The sequence below is a fragment of the Rattus rattus genome, chromosome 2 (assembly GCF_011064425.1).
Source record: "Rattus rattus isolate New Zealand chromosome 2, Rrattus_CSIRO_v1, whole genome shotgun sequence".
Classification (NCBI taxonomy): domain Eukaryota; kingdom Metazoa; phylum Chordata; class Mammalia; order Rodentia; family Muridae; genus Rattus; species Rattus rattus.
In genome coordinates, this window is record NC_046155.1 from 210,235,024 (window position 1) to 210,255,880 (window position 20,857).

A 20,857-nucleotide genomic window follows, 5' to 3' on the forward strand; every position below is an offset into this window, starting at 1 on the left:
TGCTGTGTCTCCTAAGATTTCTGTGTTATAGATGGGAGTTCCCAGTTCATACAAGTCATGGCTAATGTCAACTATCAACTTAGTGAAATTTAGAATCACCTTGTAATAGGCCTTTGAGCATACCTGTGGGAGATTGTCTTGATTTGATTAACTGAGGTGGGAAGACCTGTCCACTGTGGGTAACACCATTCCCTAAGCAGAAATCCTGGACTAGAGAGGAGAAAGTGAGGAGGGCACAGACATTTGTCAGACCCTGCCACTTGACTGTAAATGAATGGTTCTCTCCTGTTCCTGATGGTGCTATTTCCTTGTCACGATAGTTTGTAACTCAAAAGTGTGGGTCAAAACAAATTGCTTTTGCCACAGTATTCATAGAGCCAAGGAAAAGTAATTAAGACAATATGCTAATCTTGCTTGAAGGAGACCTTGGGAGTTACCTGTGATTAGGAAAGATCAAAGGGGCATTAGCAGCTTTGTATGAAGATTGCTGTCTTGATGAGCGCTTCTTTAATCCTCAAAATGTCATATGTTTTATATTAAGTATAAAAATAGTCATAGTGAAATACATTCAGCAACGTTGGATCAAATAAAGGCGGGCTCATTTCTTTACTGAGCCATTAAATAGCTGCTAAGTAATAAAATGTAGTACCACAATTTTCAGGAATTCCTTTGGGATCCATTTGCTCTCTGAGCCTCTAAGTTTAGCAGAGTATTATACTTAATTTTTCTCTTTGAAGTAAAATGACTAGGAAAGAATCCAAGTATTATGGTTTAAAAAAATGGCAACTTGGGGCAAGCTCAAAATTTGGAATGCCCAGCTTTTGTCCCTGTATAGCCAGTGACTAGTAGGGCAACTCAGAGGTCGCTGAGTCTCGGTGTCCTCTCTATAGACCTGTATCCTTCCTTCTACCCAGTCCAGGATTCTAGCAAAAGTAATAGGGAAGGGCAGATGGAAAGCATGTTGGATATCAGTTCCACTTCACAAATCCTCTCTTTGGCTCTCCATACCCAGTTGTTGTACAAGTCTTCTTGAATATTTGTCACCTTAACCTCACCTCTTCTCCATCTTATTTGCTTTAGTGCAGCCCTTCAACATCTCCAGTCCTGATGAAGTTCTTTAGCGAGGTCTGCTACTGTTACACATGTATTGTTACATTATGGGTGTGGTATTGTTACATTTTTGGCATGCTACTGTTACATTTTAAGCATACTATTGTTACATTATAAGCATACTATTGTTACATGATTGCCTTTCTTCTCTGTAGTATTTCCCTTTAATTTTCCTTACTTCTCCCAGACTTTCCTTTGTGGCAGGAAGTGAACAGCACTTCTTACCTTTCATCAAAATCTTGTAGTAGCTCAACTCCCACTACTCACTTAACGTGAGACAGGAGCAATTTGCTTTAAGAATCTCGTTTGCCTTCCTAGCATCTTGACTTTTTAAAAAAATATGTATTTATTATATATATGTACACTGTATCTGTCTTCAGACACTCCAGAACATCAGATCTCATTACAGATGGCCGTGAGCCACCATGTGGTTGCTGGGATTTGAACTCAGGTCCTCTGGAAGTCAATGCTCTTAACCACTGAGCCATCTCTCCAGCCCTTGACTTTTGAGTCCATGCACGATGCTTTATCCAAATAAAGTAAACATTTACATGTATTATACACACTAAAGTCAACATGCACACTCCTTCCTTGCCAGAAATGTCCCTTTCCATGTTGTCTTCCAATAAAACTTTATATAACTTTCAAAAATTTTTGTTCCTGTTTTCACTTCAAAATTTATTGCTGGCACTACAGTAAGGCACTCATCTTTTGGTTAGTGCTGTGCTCTGTATAAATCTCATCACATTGTGTGCTGTCCTGGAAAGAGCACCACTGCCAGCTAGGAAAACACCGTACTCTACTCAACCATGAAGTCTGTAGTACAAGGCCTGATAGTCGCTGCATTACAGACTCTTAGCAGTTAGCAGTTGTCTGGATTCGGTGGCACGAAGGACTCCAGAGTTTGGGCAGGACACTCAAGCCTTTGCTATTCTTAATTATCTATGGGGCCGGGAAGTGTTTTGTGTTTCAGGTTCCTGAATCTGTATTATGAGGAAACAACTAGATTTTCTAAAAGGACTCTGTAGCATTAACAGCTAACATGGCTTTTTATTGCAGAGGTTTTTGCCTTGTGATTTTTAAAAATATAACAAGTTTGACAAAAGGAGAGATTTCAAAGAAAAACCTGAATCTCCTCTGTATCTTAGGAAACATATAATGTCAGTATGATGGGCTAATATTTCTATAAGTTCACAGTGGAGATGACAGGTAGAACTCAGGGGTGGATCAACTACCTGAAATGTGAGGCCTTGGGTTTTGATCCCTAGGACCTCCAAACAGAACCACAAACAACTTGGGAGAGGCCTGTACTCTGAACGGTGAGGAAAGAGGGTTGCAAGTTCAGCCTACACAGTGAGTTCAAGGTTAGTTTGGGCAACCTATGGAGACTTTGTTTCAAAACCAAAAACCTCTGGTGCTACAGGACACACGGAAGGCATGGGCTTCTCATGGGCAATGACCTTGGCTCAGTTTCCAGTGCCTGAAAAAAGCAGCAAAACCCTACAGTTCACAATGGCTCTAGCTGTATCATATCACACTTTAAATGGGTACACATCTTTGACCAGTGTGCTTAGTCCACTGTGGATCCTACTTGGAAGATGCCGTGTTTGAGTCAGACTTAAATCACCAGCGTATGCTTGCATGTGTAAAACCAACCAACGTACATTTTGCTCTGTGGTTCTGACTCACAATAGTCTGGAACTACCACCACTACCACCCCACCCCCACCCCCCTACCCCCACCCCCAGCCTCCACTTGAGTTCGACTGCACTTTTGGTATCATGCGTTTTCATACTCTTTCCAGAAATAACGCTGTCTTAATTACAGGCAAAGGCCAAGGCAAGATAGTCTAATTAATTTGGAAAAGTATTTCTTTTACCTGAACCACTGATTTTTCTCATCTGAGAGTCACATGTTTGAAGAGTTATTGTTGGAACAGTCTGTGCTCTTAAAGCCTGGGAAAACCGCATCCTGTATTTCAAGGACGAGAGACTCATCGTGAACCAGGAAAACACCCTTACCAAGTGGGCATCGGGAGGTGAGTCTTCATTTATTCTTTGCGTGGGCTTAGTTAGGATTGCCTTGACATTTTTGCAGTGACATTTTAAAATGGAGTTGTCAAGTCTGCCACAGAGCTGAGGGTTAGGAAACAGGACCTTCAGGAGCTGATGGTGCACCTTCAATCCAGGAAGGATGGCGCCACCGAATAAAGAACGCAGCTCTCCTCTATTGGATTTCTTCCTCTTTTCTTGCACGTAGACATCACTTTGTCACCCATCAAAGCTTGGTTCCCTAGGAATTTTGCCAGTCTCTCCAAGCTTCAGCTGTCACTGGCCAATGGGAGAGACGCGAGCCCCGCCTCCTTCTTCCTGGGGCTTTGGCCCTGAGCATGCGCATTGGGCGTGCTTGCGCCACCGCCCATTCGCTGAGACTGCCTGCGCAGGGCCGTGGGCCCTCGGTGACAGCAGCTGGAGGTGACAGAGGAAGCCAACGAGGTCAGGGTAAGAGGAGACTGCAGAGGCGGGGGGGCGGAAGGGGCACCCCAGAACCACTGCTCGCCGGTGGTTGGTTTGGGGTGCGCAGAGCGGGGCTCCCTAGGGCGCAGGGCCAGCGCCTCCCTCTCGGGCTCCCACGCCCCGAGGCAGACTCGGGAACGAGCACCCAAGTGCGCGGCAATGGAGCCTCGGGGACCTGACCCTACCGCCAGATCCTGGCAGGCGACAACCGTGTTTTCATTTTCTGTCAACTTCCCCTCCAGAAGGACAGAAAGGGAAACGCGATGGGCCCTGGTCATCCGGCCACAGGTTCGTTCCATGGCCCAGAGCGTTTGCTTGCTTGGCTGTTGACCCTACTCACACAAGCTAACTTTCTCTGACCTACCTTGTGCACGTCTTTAATTGATTTATCCACCAAGACCCTTAACAAAGTATTTTGAGAATTCCCATATGTGTTTTGTAGGTTAAATTCAGACAAAAGAGAGAGGGGGAGAGGGAGAGGGAGAGAGAGAGGGTGGGGAAGAAGAAAAGAAAAAAGAATGAGAGAAAAAATGTTGGGAGAGGATGCCTTATAGTCAAATGGTAATTTTTTCCTTATAGTTTTTAAAAATTATGCTTGAATTTTATATGCATATATTATTTTTTGGTTGCTTTAGATCTCGTATTCTGTTAGGAATTATTATTTACAAGCTTTCCACAATCAGGAAAAAAAAAGGAAGTAACTGTGGAACACTGGTTTGGTTCCGTTTAAGGCATTCCTTTAGGTAGGTGTACCTGATCCGCGCTGTGCAGAGATTGATAAAACTGTTAAATTGTATCGAGGTGGGGTTGGGCCTTCAGATTTGCAAGCTGCTTTGGAAGTTGGCCCTGGGCTTGTGACTTGCTAAGAATAAGGCTGTAGTTTCCCAGCGTCTGGGGAAGTTAATATAACACAGTATTAACTCATTGACCTCTGGGTGCTTTCCCTTCAGCGAGCTCACTTCTAATGCTGCTCCTGATTAGCAGTCATTTCTAATTCTGATTAGGATCCCAAATGCATCCATATGGTGCTGGTGGAAAATTATGAATAATGTTGAACTATATGCCACTAAACGGCGTGTGCACAAAACCCTGGTTCAGTCCCCAGTACTGCAAGGAAATATTTCTGCAGTGTCTGATAGTCCTACTAGGTAAAACTCTCACCCTTTAGTCTGAGTGGATTTTGCTCTGGTTCAGTGTAACTCGAAATATTCATGTGTGAAACTGGAGAAAAAGAATGCTTGGTGAATTAACTGAAAGCAGACAGTGTAGCACAATGGTTGGATCCATGAAGGAGCTGGGTGGAGACGCACTTGGGTAGTTCGTGGATGAATCCTCATCTGAGAGTTGGAGCACCCTCGTGTTCATTGATTGGGTCCTATGACTCCTCTCCTGCTTGTGTCAGGACTTGGGAACAAAGTGTGAGTGGTCCAATCTCCTGAGGATGATGCATGGCTCGAAGTAGAAGTTACACTGACAGAGCTGTAGTGGAGACTGCTCACTTCAGACCTGGCGTCTCTGGAGTGTGATAACATATTGCAGGGAGAAAGAGCTAGGTGGGCGGGTGTCCTGGGAAGGACCATCTAGAGACAGAAAAGGGACACCAGAAAAGCCCAGGTGGCAATAAACCTGAAACGGTGTTTTAGAAATGTTAATATTTACTCTCAGGCTGGGCAGTGTTCTTGGGACGTGGGTACACTTGTTGATTCACACTTCAGACACTTACTCAAGACCAAGTACTAGGGACTAGACTTTGTCCAAGGTTTACACTCCCCGCACAGTGCACACCACACACACACAAATACAAACCCAGGGGAGCAAAGCGGGAGGAAGCTCATAGTTTTATGCTGGTTCTCATGATTTAAAAAGCGAAACTGGCCATTCGATTTCAACAGGCTACATTTCAGGCCAGTTTTCTGCTCAGCGGAAGCCTTTAAGAGTCTACGATGGTATGTCCAGGAGTAACTCCGGGGTAGTATTTTACATTCAAGAATCTATAACGAAATCCCCTTCGCTTGTTTTTAGATTGTACTTTCAACACGGTCTTGAGACAGCCCTCACCGTGGGTGTTACAGTTTGGCCCCCGCCTCTTCTCTTTCACCTCAGTGTTTGTATATCTTCATAAAAAGATAATTACTGAGAAGTTGAGTTGAACTCTGGCCAATAGAGCTTTCTGCAGGGAGAGAAGTGAATATGTGAGCTGTTCCAGCCACTGGCTACTGGCCCCATCTAGTTTCCGAGCACTTGAAAGGTGGCCTGGGTGGCTTTCATCTACCTTAATTCACTTTAACAGTGCCTGTCAGTGGCAGCTGGTCTGCAGGAAGTGCAGGTGCGCGGTGAAGAGCTACGTAATTATTTTGAACGAAAGGAATTCCAAATAGGTTTTCAACACAGAGTAATTTTAGGCATTGCAGCTCAGGCTACGTCCTGCAGATGGTTATAGAGCACAGGCACTTTACAAACACAGAATCAATCAACTCACTTGGAAAAATAGACCTCAGAGTCATCTATCGATAATTATTCATGAATTTATATGTTTATTTTTTTTTCCAGCAAAGTTAGCCATTGTCCCACTTAACTTGTCTTACATCTAAAGAGCCAACTCTTCTCTTTTAAAATGTCACCATAGCCGAACAGGACAGAAAAGGAGAGTGCTGCTCAGTGGTGTTACCACCGTCCAAGTTTGTTTCCTTGTTGTAAAGAAACTACCCTCGGGCCTGCAGAAACGTGTCAAGCTTGGTCGTGTAGTTGACCTGGTCCACCTGTGCTAAGTTGTTCTACAGAAAGCAGTAGGGTTTAGTCTAGCGTTTGCGACAATGTGAGCTCCCAGATTTACTGTAAGAGTTTAAGTCTTTTGCTCATCTCAGCGATGCCTCTGTTTCTTTTTTAAAAAAAAAAAAAAAAAAAAAACCAAACTACAAGAGTAGTTATGCCTACTACAGAGGCTTTCGAGATTGAGAGAAACAACCATAAAAGGCACCATGTGCAGGAAATAATTCAGCCCTTTCTCCGATTCCTGATCCCTCATCACTCAAGACAGGACCGTGGTGGTCATCTCCTTACCCTTTCTCTGGTCAGTTATGCACAGATGAGGAGGGGAAGCCCTTAGAGTGAGTGAAGCCCACTTTTCTCACCACCAGCCATGTTCTCCAGTTTGCTTGACTACAGGGAAGAGAACAGCAGGCTGTGATTGTGACTGTCTGACTTAAATTATGGAAAGGAAAATTATGGAAAAGAAAACACTGAGAAGGTTTGCACTGTATGCGTGTGAATTTTGCGAGGTAAGAGAAAGCTGGAAGGCTTTGCAGGAATGAACAGGATCCTGACATTAGTCTCTCTGTGTGTGGGGAGTGTAGGTTTCAGGGGAGTTTGTGGCCATATGCCTCTGATGAGAGCCCCATAGGTGCAGGAGCACATCAGACCTGTCCTCTGTGTATAGGAGAAAAGCACTTGCTCCCATTATCTTATTTTGATCCTGGCAGGAGGCCCAGATGCTAAGTATCTCGCCCAAGGTAGAGATTTTCTGGTTGCCACTTATCCTAGCAACTGAACAAGCAGGTGATGAGTGCTAGTAACTTCAAAGAATGGGGGAGGGCAGGAAGAGAGAGAGAGAGAGAGAGAGAGAGAGAGAGAGAGAGAGAGACAGAGACAGAGACAGAGACAGAGACAGACAGAGAGAGACAGAGACAGAGAGAGACACACACAGAGAAAGAGAGACAGAGACCGAATATTAAAGGTGTCTTCTGTAGGTAGGGATGTGAGACTTATTTGTACCCATGGTTACAGGAAGGAATTATTCACAGGGTGTCTATGTTGACTGTAAACCAAGGGTCCTTTTGGAAGCTTGACTGATAGAAAGATGCCCCTAAGCCGAGAGAAATTGTCTTTATCCATTAAGAACAATATTATATGTCAGTAAAAGGCATTGAGGTACTCATACAGCTCCTACAAGGATCTTGAAAATACATGGAGAAGAAACAAGTCAGTCACAGAGAAAACACGAAAACACACACACACACACACACACACACACACACACATCATGATCCCACTCATGTGAAACATCCAGAATAGAAAACCATTCAAGTGGATTAATGGTCCCAATGGCTGAAAGGTTGGGGACAAAAGAGATGAAAAATGATGGGAAGGAACTTTCTTCTTGGAGTAATATGCATTATAAAAGTCACACCATTGTCACGGACCTTTGTTAACACATTAAAGACCATCGAATCATGTGACTTGAATGGCTGCAGTTGTATGGTATATGAATTGTATTTTAAAAATATCTTTATTACGATATAATTCACAGGATGGGGCTAGCAAGAAGGCTCAGCAGGTAAGGGCCCTTGTTGCTCAGCCTGATGACCTGAGGTTGATCTCCAGGACGCACAATGGTGGGAGGGGAGAACCAGCTCTTAAAGTTGTTCTTTGATCTTGACACACTCACAGTAGCATGTGTACACACACACACACACACACACACACACACACACACGCACTGAATGCTCAAATATTTAAAGATACAGTTGGTTCATAGTCTGCATACAGGTCGTCAGGGTAATTGGCTCTCCAGGCCTCAGCTGATCTTGAACTCGAGGTCCTTGTGCTTAGTGACTCCCGTGCTGGGATTGCAGCTATAGAACGCCACACCTAGCTTTTTCCTGGGAGGGAGTTTATTCCTGCTACACTGTCACTGGGGGGTCAGCTTTAGTTAACTCTTTGACTTGGCTTTTAATTAAGTTGGTTGAGTCTGTATCCTCGACCTGGTGCGTGTAGAGCAAGGAGTGCGAGTGGAGGAGATCCCAGAGCTCCCGAGACTGTCTGCTGTCCAGGCATAACAGAGCCAGCTGTACCCGCTCAGCTACTGTGTTTCTTCCCAGCAGTGTCCCTCCGCCTCCCCTACACTTGGCCCCTTGTTTGTAGATTCAGCCCAACATTGCATCAAAAATGTCATTTAATTATATCAGCGTAGCACATACATGCATGTTTCACTTTTTAGCATGTTCTCTAAGCAGGACAGTGTAGCAGCTGTGTGCATAGCCTGAGACCTGAGCATAATCAGATTTTAGTAACCTGGCACCTTTCTCTGTTGGAAATCTCAGTGGTTGTTGTATTGGGTTATGGTCAGACTAGACCTGGAAACCAAGACTCTTGCTCTTCCGAGGTATTTATTCTCAGTGTTAGCAAACATGGGTAACTTTGGAATCTGAACCCTGGGCTTAAATCTCACCTTCATCCGTGGATGCTTTTGTTACTTTGGACCAGCTATAAGCCACAGTTCGCTCAAAAGAACAAAACACAGAGGATTTAAAGAGGAGGCCGTGACGTTACATTAGACACTGTGGAGCATCTCCATTTCACAGATGTGTAGTAAATGTTGGGTGACTCCTCTCTTCCCTTTCTGGGTCACTTCCCACAGATACCAGCTGTGAAGCATTTGATCTGGAGCTGGCCATGAACTTCCTCTTTATTTGCTAGATAACATTTGCCTTTTCCACGTGTTCTAGATCTGCCCGATTGGATTGGTCTTTGCATCTAAGCCTTTGTTCTCTGTCTTGATCATACCCAGATATACAATGTATGTGTTTGTTTTATAAATGCTTTCTAGAAAATAGCAGTAGTGATTTTCCCCTTTCAACCCTATAATATCCCAGGAGGATATTATATTATTTGGGAAATGTACACCAATAACTTTAAAAAATGTGATTGTACAACTTGGATGTTCTTTTAGGTGACTCCTAGAAAACCAGACAGCCTGCTTGCATCTGATGAAATCGGCCAGTCATCCAGCCAGCCATGTCTTACACTCCGGGGATTGGTGGGGACCCTGCCCAGCTGGCGCAACGCATCTCCTCTAACATCCAAAAGATCACACAGTGCTGTGAGTGCAGTTCCAAACGGACTTCCTTGCTGTCCTCAGTTCTTAGTTGAACTTAGTGGTAGTTGATACAGCATTAGCAATTAAGGGAAGAGGGAGGGAGGAGCATGATAAGAACACCACTGAAGTGGTTAGAACGCTTTAGAGTAAGTATGGAGGTGGTTTAATAGAGGGGCAGGGTGCTCGCTCGCACAGGCCCGAGTTGCGTTGTTTCTTTAATGAAATAAAGATTTACAGGTTGGTGTTTATAGTTGCTCTAAGACCGTCTGGATATTGACGTTGAGGTCTGTTGGCTTAACCTCAGAGGTTAAGATCCAGTAAGCACTACTAAGAGCTCGAAAGATGAATATTTATTAGGAATAAAATATGAATAGATAGTGCTCAGATTGACTTTGTACTCTCGAGTATGTGCTATAAAATTAAAAGAGGCAGGAAAGAACTAAGCAGGTATTTAAGGTTTTGGTCATTGTTGCCATAACAAAATGCACAGGGGTGGACAACTTATAAAGGAGTATGGCATTTAGCCACCGTTTTAGAAGCAGGAGCGCAGCTCAGCATCCCGTCTTCTGCTGATGACCTCTGGACACGTCACATGGGGAAGGGAAGCTGGAGAAAGAGGAGAGGCAGCCACACTCACCAAAATGACTGTCACCTTCATGAAGACCAGTCTAGTTCTGAGACCTAGAAATGTACTAATCACCTCTCAGTGCCATCCTAACCCACTCTAACCCTAACCCTGACCCCAACCCTAACCCCGCCCCGGCCATAAATGTTGTTTTTTATAAAAAGATAAAGAGAGAGGGGATATGTTTTTGGTGGATGTGTGGTAAGGTGTGGGGGAAGTGGTGCCTCCATGGGCCCATGCTGAGGCATCCCTTCCCCCTGAGGGACCAGCCACAGGATGGTATAGTGTAGAACAGAGTTTATTCAGGGCATGGGGAGGGGAGGGGAGATGATAGTAGAGGCAGAGAAAGGCAGAGAGAGGGGGGGGGAGGGGAGAGGAGGAGGGAAGAAGGAGGAGGAGGAGAAGGAGGAGGGGAGGAGGAGGAGGAGGAGGAGGAGGAGGAGGAGGAGGAGGAGGAGGAGGAGGAGAGGAAAGGTGAAGTAGAGGACTAGAGGCCAGCCATAAGCTCATGGAGAGAAGGGGAAGAGACTGGGAAGAGAGGGGGAAGGGACTAGGGAGAGGGGGAAGGGACTAGGGAGAGGGGGAAAGGGATGGGGACAGAGCAAGAGCAAGAAGGAGAGAACAAGAGAGAGCAGAGCAGAAAAGCAGTCCCTTTTATAGTGAGTCAGGCACACCTGACTGTTGTCAGGTAACCGTGGGGCGGAGCTTAAATAAAATGCTAACACTAACCTTAACCAATCCTAACGCTAATCCTGACCCCAACCCTAACCCTGGTCAATGCTAACCTTAACTCTAACTCTAAGCCTAATCAACCTTAACCCTTAACCCTAGCCAACCCTAACCCTAACCCCAACCCTAACCAACCCTAACCCTAACGCACTTTGGGGAGTCAAGCCTCAGCATGACATTCAAACATGGCAGAATGGTGCATTTTAATCTGTTGAGTGAGGTATTATGGAAGACGTTGTAGATTCCCTCATGAACTTCCCTTATTACAGACACAGCAAACCATCAGAGCCAATGTGGCATTTACCCCTCAGCACATACACACATACATGTATATGTTTTTTCATATGCATATAGATTTTAGGTATTAATTCCTGAATCACAGATAATCGCACACTCCAGAATACTGTAGCCATACTTCTGTAGGTGCTTTGACATTAAGAAATTGCCAAAATTCTATTTTTTTTTTCCTTTAGAGACAGGGTCTCACTAAGTATACCTGGCCCAGACCTTGCTATGCAGACCAGGCTGGCCTCCAACTCACAGAGATCCACCCGTGTCTGCCTCTGGAGTGCTGGGAATAAAGGTTCCACCGTATGGGACCCCAGAACTTGTTGACCGCATGTTAAAACACTTTTATATGTCAGCCTTACCAACAAGATAACATACTACCAAAATGCAGAATGCTTTCTAATGATCTTACCATATTTTAAATTTAATCATTGGCCTCTCAATACTATTCTACCCAAGAGATTTAAATGAGATGCCAATGTACTTTGAAGGTAAAGGAAATAAAATTACAGTATAGATGGTTCTAGAAGGCACTGGTGTCTGCTCTGATTTGGAGTAGTGTTTTCTTTGGCCACCCTCAAGGGAACCAGGAAAGAGTAATATTGAGTGTCACGCTGTTCATGGCTGCAGTTAAGAGTGCCCCATCGAGACAATGACTCCAGCATCTCCTGGCTGCAGATTTCTCTGATCTCTCCATGGCTCCCTTGCTGCTGGCTGTCTGGATGTTGCTGATTGGCCTCAGACGAATGTAATCCCTTGTGTGAAATTTAAGGGAGCTCATTGTTCAGTTTCTACATGTGGAAATCTAGTCCTTTTGTAAGAAAGGGTGCCAAAGTAGATAGGTCTCTTGGCTTCTCTTCTTAAGCAGTGCCAGGAGTTCAGGAGGCTGAGGAGTGACTGTAGCACTCTGAGATTAGAGATGCGGTAAGCAGCAGACACTACAAGCTGGAGACGGTGGCAGCTTGAACTGGAAGGAGGAAAGGACCGGTTTAAATCAGACCACGCTTGCTAAGAAAGAGATCAGTTGTTCCAGCCAGATAAGAAGTGACGATCAGAGCCAGGGCTCGGTACTACATTGTGGATAACAGCCAAATAAACAACCCGATTATTACCTACAGCAATACTGGATTATGTAGAGAGCTTCCCCAAGTATCCCATGTCCACAATTCTTGAGATGGGACCATGCTGAACCTCATTGTTCAGGCCTATAATTTCAGATACTCAGAGGGCTAAGGCAAGAATATTACCAGTTCAAGGCTTGCCTGGGCTACTGAGGAAGTTTAAGGCCAGCCTGAGTAACTTAGTGAGACCCCTGTCTCAAAAATCAAAAGGAGGGATAGAGAGATAGTTCAGTAATAGGACCCTTAGCTAACATGTGCATGGCCCTATAATTAAAATATTTTTGAATGAAGACTAATATGTTAGGAAAAAGTCCAGTCACTCTCTTCAGATATGCAAAATTCTGTCCACTGGGGCCACCGCACAAGTTCAAAGCTTCTGGAAGTTAGGCCCCCAGCTAAAGTGGGGATGGGGTATTGTTGCCAAATGACGAGAAATAGTAGTCAGATGATTCCTAGATCATTTATTCAGAAATTTACATCTTGTGGGGATAGTTCAGACCACGTGACTTTTAATTGTGGTGCTCTGGTTTGCCACATTCTGTAATAGTTCTTCGAGCGCCTATGACACGTTCGATTCTGTTCCAGAAAATGTGAACGTAGCCGTAAATAAGTCTACCAGGTCCTGCCTTTCTGTAGTTTACAGTTGGAAGTTGACAGGTGGAAGCACTTAACAAGCAACACAGCATCCTGTGAGGAGACAGACTGAAAGTGATGTGGGAGCAGCTGGGCGCTTTACTGCTTAGCTGGGCCCTGGATGCAGAAGGAGGAAGGCCTAGCTGGCAGAGAGAGCTACCAGAGCAAGTCCCATGAAGGGGATCCAGCAGTAAACACCCCAAAGCAGTCTAGAGGTTGAATTGCTCAGAAGAGAAAGAGAACAAACAAGCCTCACGTCCAAAGCTGGAGTAGCCAGAGGGGAAATCCGGGTGTGGTGTGGGGAGGGGGATGGATGAGTTACCCAGAGCTTTGTCTGCTCTGTGGGGACTAAGTTTAGATTTCACTCTACTAAGGCAGTGGAAATTACCCAAAGAGTAAGAAGAGACACAGTCAGATCTGCCCTTTGAAGGGATCCCTCAGTTGCTTCTTAGAGAACAGACTTAGGAGAGTGAGGGGGCATATACTGCTCTTGCGGAGGTCCACTGAGGGAGATGTGTCAGTGGGGAAGAGAGACCATGAAGAGAGCCAGAGGCAGGAGGTGCCAGAGCAGGTCCGCAAGGGCGAGCCTGGAAGGATAGGGAAGGGGCCTGCGTACACAGCACTGGAGCAGAGTGGTTGCAGGTATGAACTGGGTGAGACAGGCTAAGTCCAGGACTAGTTGGGGAGGACTTTGTTTCTTTCTAGTAAGTGTTTTCATTTTTATAAGAGTTCTCTCAGAAGTACATTACCACTGGATCCCTTCACCCTCGGTCAAGTAAATCTTGCAATGCCTTTTGGATGTCTACAGGAGAAGATACCAGACAGTTGAGATGCATGAGTTTGGAAGTTGGCGTCTGTACCATGATACGGAATTTGGGATCGTAGCACAGCTGGCACTTAAAGCCTTGTGTGAGTTGAGCCCGAAAGATTAGGAGAAAGGGATTGAGAGAGGGAAACTCTGGACGCCAAGAGGAAAGAAACACGAAGAGTTTGAGCGACCAGAACAAAATCCAGATGAAGTAGCTTCCTGGAAATAAGATGCATTGTTTGTTTTCAAGACAAAGTTTTCAAGACAGAGTTTCTCTGTGTCCTGAAATTCGCTCCGTAGACCAGACTGGCCCTGAACTCACAGTGATCTGCCTGCTTCTGCACTGAGCACTGAGAGTAAAGGTGTGCGACACCATCACCACCCTGGCTCTCTCTGTTCACTTTCAGTGCCTGTCTTACCTCGGGTCCTTTCCAAGTTCCTCTCTCTGCTTTCTCCTGGTTCACTGCCTAGGATTAAAGGCATGAGCCACCACCACCACCAGCAAAGATTATGGTCAGAGCAGGGGTTTCATTTTTTCCATTACAAAAGGGAAATTCTAAAATTGTACAATTGTAAAAGAAATCTTTCAAGGCCAGAGGGGGGGAAATGTACCATTCTAGAGCGGCGGTTCTCAACGTGCCTCACGACCCTTTGAGGGGTCAAATGAACCTTTCACAGAGATTGTCTAAGACTACTGAAAAATGTCGATATTGAGATTGAGATTCATAACAGTAGCAAAATTCCAGTTATGAATTGGCAATGACGAAATAACGTTATGGTTGGGAACTACCACAACTGTATTAAACGTCGCGATGTGGGGAAGGTTGAGAACCACTGCTCTAGAGACCAGCTTGCCTCTCACTCACTCTGCAAGGTGAAGCGGGTGTGATACAGGGACGGGGTGGTGTCATCCTCTTCTGAGTGTGTCTGCCTTTAAGTGCAGTCTGAAGAAAAGGCATCAGATAAGGGAAGGGAAGGAGGAGATGTGTGTGTGTGGCTTGAACAACTGGGATGGGAATGTGCCATCCAGGAAGAAGTTTGGTTGGTTGAGGCAAACTTGAGATTGGTCATGACTTTGTGGCCAGCACTGCTGTGCGTGTTTTCTGATTCTAGCGTTCAGTGTCCGAATGAAAAGAGGTTTAGAGGGGAACTAAGTGGCTGGTAGAAATCTAGCTTGCCACTCTGATAGGAGCTGCGTAGAAACCTGTGGAACCGAAAGGCAGAAGTGTGAAATCTCACTTCTCCTTTCCCAGTCTGACGAAACTATTAATACAGAAGGGTGCGACAGAATAGGGCTCTGCACCACAGGTAAGTTCTTCCTTTGACACAACGTTCACGTTTGCATCTTTTAAGTCTGTGACCTTGCAGATGACCTGGTTGTATAGATGAGTCTAGGGAGGGTAAGTAAGGTAGCTAGAGGTGGGTGTCTTGATCAAGCAGAACTCCAGGCTTCCTGGAACTGGTAAGGGACCGTTTACGTTCGCGCTAGTCTTGATCAGACAAACAAACAAACAAACAAACAAAGACTTACATGAATATTAACTCTTGCAGTTTATTTTGTGCCAAAGAAGAAAACAACAGGTTTTTTTTTAATTAAGAGGAAGTCAAGATTAACCAATAGCAAGAATACACATTTGTCTTCTTTTACCAGTATTCTGATCATCTACTTTGCAAAGCCTAAGAGAGATGAACTTTCCCCCCCAGAGGTAGTGGGTGTTGGATTGAGGGCCTCATGCGTGTAAGGCAAGTGTCCTGCCACTGAACTGTGTCTCCAGAGTCCTTGGCTCTGAAACAGTATTTTAAAGTTCAGGGTTATTGCTGTTAAATCATTTTTTATTGAAGAGAATGTGTACTGTTCTAAATCTGCTACAATCGTAACCATTTATACTACAGCAGTGATGTAAGTAACAGTAAGTAGACTATTTAGGTGTTTACACGTATATGCTGCAGATCGTAAATATTTATTACTTACATCAAAGCGGCAATCCGACCTTGAAATGACAAGTCAGGATGGAACAAGCCAGAACGTGATGGACCGCCTCGTGAATCCAATAGGGGATGTTAAAACGACGTAGCAGACATTTTCATCTCTTGGTGTAGACTACTGATCATTAGCAGAGCTGGTAAGACATCGGTGCTGCCAGCCCTCCCCGATGTGCCTGTGTGCTAAGGCCATGCTGTCTGTCCCAGGCCTCACAGGGTGTCTAGTCCTTCTTAGCTCAAGGTTTCTGACAACTGTTCCCAGAAGGTTAGAGTTGCTATGTCCTAGGTCTAGAAGCTCAGCATGCACCTCAGAAATGATATTTTCTCAAAGCTTGAGTTCACGTTCAAAAGTAGCATTTTTATTAGAGTATATGGAATTGGGCTACCCAGTCATTACCTTCTACCATCCTTAGTCAAGTCCTGGTCAGTGAGCATCTGTGGGCTGACTAGAGAAGGACACTTTTATACAGGCCACGCAAACTTCTTCCCAAAGACCTCATAGAAAAATGTTTTTAGAACACACAGCGAGAGCTTGTACTTTTGAGGAGCAGAAGAAATTTACTGAGATCTTCAGCGTAACATTTTTGCGTCTTTAAAAGCTGGCTTATGTTTATTGCTAAGTAGTGCCCGTGAGGAGTGTGCAGCCCAGATACTGTGCAGATCGCAGGGTGCATTCCGAGCCCAGAGCTCTTCGCTGGATCACACTCCCTCCGTGTCCGGCACTATGCATTTTTAGCTTCACTAATTAATTTACATGATCCTTAAGCTTCATCTGATCAAGTTAATAAGTGTGTTTTATTTTGCGTTGAGCTCTTTCGACTCTGTGGGACTCATTGGTGTGGAATAGGTCATTCGTTTTCATTTATAGTAAGTAGTCCTTATTCAGACATTTACACCAGTTTCCTTTAATACTGTCAATGTCTTTCCCAGGGCTTTTGCTCTGTTTTGTTTCCGTGCTTTACGGTTAGAAGCGATGCTGCATCTGTTCCTGGGTTGGTGGGTCTCAGGATTTGTGCATGGTCTGCATTAGTAGACACAGAAAAGCTTCCTGAAGTGCTCGCTTCCTCCAGCAGTGTCGGCGCTGACATAGCTCCATATCCTTGCCAACGAGAACAGCCTAAAGTTTAATCCATTTCAGCAACATTCTTATCTCATTGTGGCTTAATTTGCATTTCTATTTGAGTCAGGTTTCTGGGAACATAGCTGTTAGGGAATTCAGTGAACGTAGAGCATTCTGTAATCCAGCAAGCTCTGTGTGTGTGTGTGTGTGTGTGTCTGTGTGTCTGTGTGTGTGTGTCTCTGTGTGTCTGTGTCTGTGTGTGTGTTTGTCTGTGTGTGTGTCTCTGTATGTGTGTGTCTGTGTGTGTGTCTCTGTGTGTCTGTGTGTGTGTGTCTGTGTGTGTGTGTGTGTGTGTGTGTGTGTCTGTGTGTGTGTCTCTGTGTGTGTGTGTGTGTGTCTGTGTGTGTGTCTCTCTGTGTGTGTGTGTGTGTGTGTGTGTGTGTGTGTGTGTGTGTGTGTCTGTGTGTGTTTGTCTGTGTGTGTCTGTGTTGTGTGTGTGTGTGTGTGTGTGTGTGTGTGTGTGTGTGTGTGTGTGTGTGTGTGTGTCTGTGTGTTTGTCTGTGTGTCTGTGTGTATGTCTGTGTGTGTGTCTGTGTGTGTGTCTGTATGTGTGCGCATGTACATTTCAGTATGGGTTAGCATGGGCGAGCATGAGCTTGAGTGTGGTTTTTTGGGTACTATGGGCTGGACTATAATCTCTCCCAACATTATAAAGCCAGATCTCAGCCTGAGTCCTGTGTGCGGGTTTTGGTGTTAAGAGGCCATTTGTCAAGGGACTTATGCGCTACTTACAGAGCCGCATAATGGAAGCAGCCATTTGTAAGAGTGACTAGAGCAGTGCTCCTCAACTTCCCTAACACTGTGACCCTTTACTACCCTTCCTCATGGCGCAGTGACCCCCAACCATAAAAGTACGTTCCTGCTGCTTGATAACTGCAATTTTGCTACTGTTATGAACCATGGTGTAAATATCTGATATACAGAATGTCTGATCTGTCGCCCCCAAACAGATCACGGCCCATAGCTTGAGCACCACTAGGCTAAAGTATCACCAGGTTTAGGAGGTGTTTTCTGATATTAAAAGATGGGAGTTATTGGCGTAAATGTTTCAAGAGTGAGTCATGCAGCAATTAGCTGAATTAAGAACCGGAGAAAATTAATAAATAGAATTGAGGACAGTTAACTGTGAAACAGTATTTGACAAAAAAAATTTCCCTTACGTAGTTGTTATAGTTAACTCTCTGCCACTAATGGGTAGTTACAAACCTAGGGTCACACAGATGGGCCTAGTCACATTCTGTGGGACCAAATAAAAAGTGTGGGAAGGAGATTTGTGAAGAAGTGTGGCTGCAAGGGCACAAAGGAAAGGTGAGGGGAAAGAGAGAGCAGCCATAGACATTACAGACATGTATGAGTTGCCAAAGAATAACATTTTGAATAAGAAAAGAAAACTCTGGTATTTAAGTATTTTTTTTTTTTTTTGTTTTTAAGGAAAATCTGAGGTGGCTAAGAACTAACTAACGAAATACATGGGTAACAAAACCTTGTTATGGGGCTGGAGAGGCTGCTCAGTAGTTAAGAGTACTTGCTGCTCTTACAGAGGGCTGGATTCAGTCCCCACTTACAAACATCTGTCACTCCAGTTCCAAGGGGTGTAACACCCTCATCTGCTCCTCAGCCCCACCCCCACCCCCAGTATACGGTGCACATACGTGTGGGCAAAACACTCATGTACATAAAATAAACAGCAGATAACTGGAAAAAGAAAAAAAAACCTTCCCATCAGAATTTTAGTAGAGACATTTCTGCTAAAGCTTTTGTAATATTAAATGTGCCTTTCTGTGTATGTGTTGTTTTCTGTGCTCTCTGGGAAGGTACTAGGTAAAAGTTTGAGCCTTTGCTATAAATGTTACAAGAAAAATAACGGAAACATGTTTTGTGTTGAATCCCCTCCCTCCCTCCTCCCCGGCCATGCATCTCCCATAGATTGAACTATCTCATTAAGTGTAACCTTGATGGAATTTTAAAGACCCACGGTGTCTCCGGTCTGTTCAGTAACCATTCACACTCACTGTCCCTTTTGATCGTAAGAATCTCTGTTTAGCTCCTGGCCCCTTACGGTTCTTAGGACTCTGAAATGCAGTAAGAAGTTTCTATAAAAGTGTAGGTTCTTAAGTTGAGTGGTTCTGGGAGGAACCACGGGAGCGAGTCTCGTCAAAATACATCGTCTGAAATCCTCACAGGATCAATAAAAAATAGTTTAGTTTTTTTTTTTTTTTTTTTTTTTTTTTAAAATAGGGCCTTGCGCTTCCTAGGCAAGCGCTCTACCACTGTGCTAAATCCCCAACCCTAAAAATAGTTTTTAAAATATAGGTCATTTTGTTGTTGGGGGGTGGAATGTGTTTCGGTCTGGTGACAGGACGCTTGTTTTTGCCTCTGAACACATGACTGCACAAAAGGGAAGCGAGCCTCTTGACTTTTGTCCTCAGCACCAGAGCAGGCTTTTCTCTAAAAAGGACTCCAGTCCCCTGAAGTGGGCATGTCCGCTGTCACATTTGACAACAAGTGGCTGAGATTATTTACCCCTTGAATACCAGTAGCTCTGGTGTCATAGTTTTCTCACGCCCAAACCTTTGACACAGCCCAGATATAGGTAGGAGAATATCTCTTGTCCAAGGGCGTCTCAGGGAGAAGGGCAACTTTTCTTCTCTCTGGCGACTTGTCTTATAGGGTAGAGCGGGACTGCTCTTGGAGGAGGGAGTTCACCCTTCTTACTTAACTTGTACACCACATTCTCAGTCAGTGGCTGAGGTGCTTCATGGAACTCTCTCTCCTTCCTGGGTGCGAACCATCTGTTGGCTAATGCCCCGAGCATGAACTCTCTTCCCTTTGGTTTCTATCCTACCTTGTAATGTGGGAAACTCCCCTTCCTGGATCCAGTCTAAGTGCACAGAGGTGCACAGAGCTGCACAGCCGGCTGGTTCCACCTGCCCTCTTGTCCTCTTCACTTCGTTTGTGGTCACCAGATCCACACCGTTCTTCAGATGACAGCAGCCTCCACCTTGTTCTCTGGCCCCTTTCCTGTATACCTTATATTCTCCACATAAACACATAAACAAGGCAGACGTTAAAACCATGAGCACATGTCACACCCAGATTAAAACGAGGCTGTGACTTTCCTGGCCCTTGCAATGAACTGTGAACCACTGTGCTGCTCACACACCTGTCTAACCCGTCTCCACCCATCGTCCACCTCAGGGTTTTCGGCAGCTTCTTGGGGCAATCCTTTGTCACCTTTGAGAAAGCCTTTGTACCTGCATTTCTTTCCGATAGCTCCTTTGGGGTATTCAGGTGATCTCAGTCCGTTTCCTAAGTGATGTCTTACTTGACTGTTCTCTGATCATTTCCATTTCATCTCGCTTTGATTCTATAATGCCTTGTATCAGAAAAATCGAAATTTAATTGCTATTTGTCCCTGTGTTCCTCCCATTAAAATGTTAGTCTTTGAGATAAAGGTTTGAATATCTGAGCCATCAAAGTATACGAAAAAATTTAAGAATATAAGATTATAATATTCAATGGGTATTTTTTATTATTTACTTTTTCTCCTGCATCTGTTAGCTTTGTGTGTTTCATTTGTGGGTGTTATATCTATATATTAACAATCCTTTATTCATGGAAATTTTATCTCAAGAATGAATGTCTATGAGTTGGGTATCTTGACACATAGCTGTCTCCAGGAATTCATGTTTGGAGACCTACATGGGTAAAGTGATGCTGTCCATAAGACCAGCATCCCCATGACTGCACAACATGCAGCATTTACTTAAATAATTACAATAATTTTTAGCCTTATTTACCATGAACATAACTCTGTCCAGTGACTGGTTGGATCACAGTGTTGCTTCCCTTTTACGAAATTACAGTTTGTGGTTAGTTGGGCAATGGTCCCACATGCATTTGGTTGCTTGAAACTGACTAGTTTTTGTTTCTTGGAATTATTTTGACCATACTCGTCCTCATCTCTTTGGCTTTTTTATGAACTTGTCTGCTCATCTGTTCTGTACCCCTTCCTGAGCAGTACTTTTCATTACGGAGTAATTGCCCTT

General features: G+C 44.5%; 1 protein-coding gene across 2 annotated transcripts in view; it reads left to right on the top strand.

The window, feature by feature from the left end:
- Positions 1 to 3,490: 3,490 nt before the first annotated feature.
- Positions 3,491 to 20,857, top strand: part of Stx7 (syntaxin 7) — a 39,558-nt gene continuing 22,191 nt past the window's right edge. The window contains exons 1-2 of one of the 2 annotated variants that reach the window (XM_032894893.1): positions 3,491 to 3,611; positions 9,355 to 9,504. In XM_032894893.1, the coding sequence (XP_032750784.1) occupies positions 9,420 to 9,504 (85 nt within the window). In that variant the 5' untranslated portion in view covers positions 3,491 to 3,611; positions 9,355 to 9,419. The remainder of the gene's footprint in view (positions 3,612 to 9,354; positions 9,505 to 20,857) is intronic. The other variant, XM_032894894.1, reaches the window with a different exon arrangement.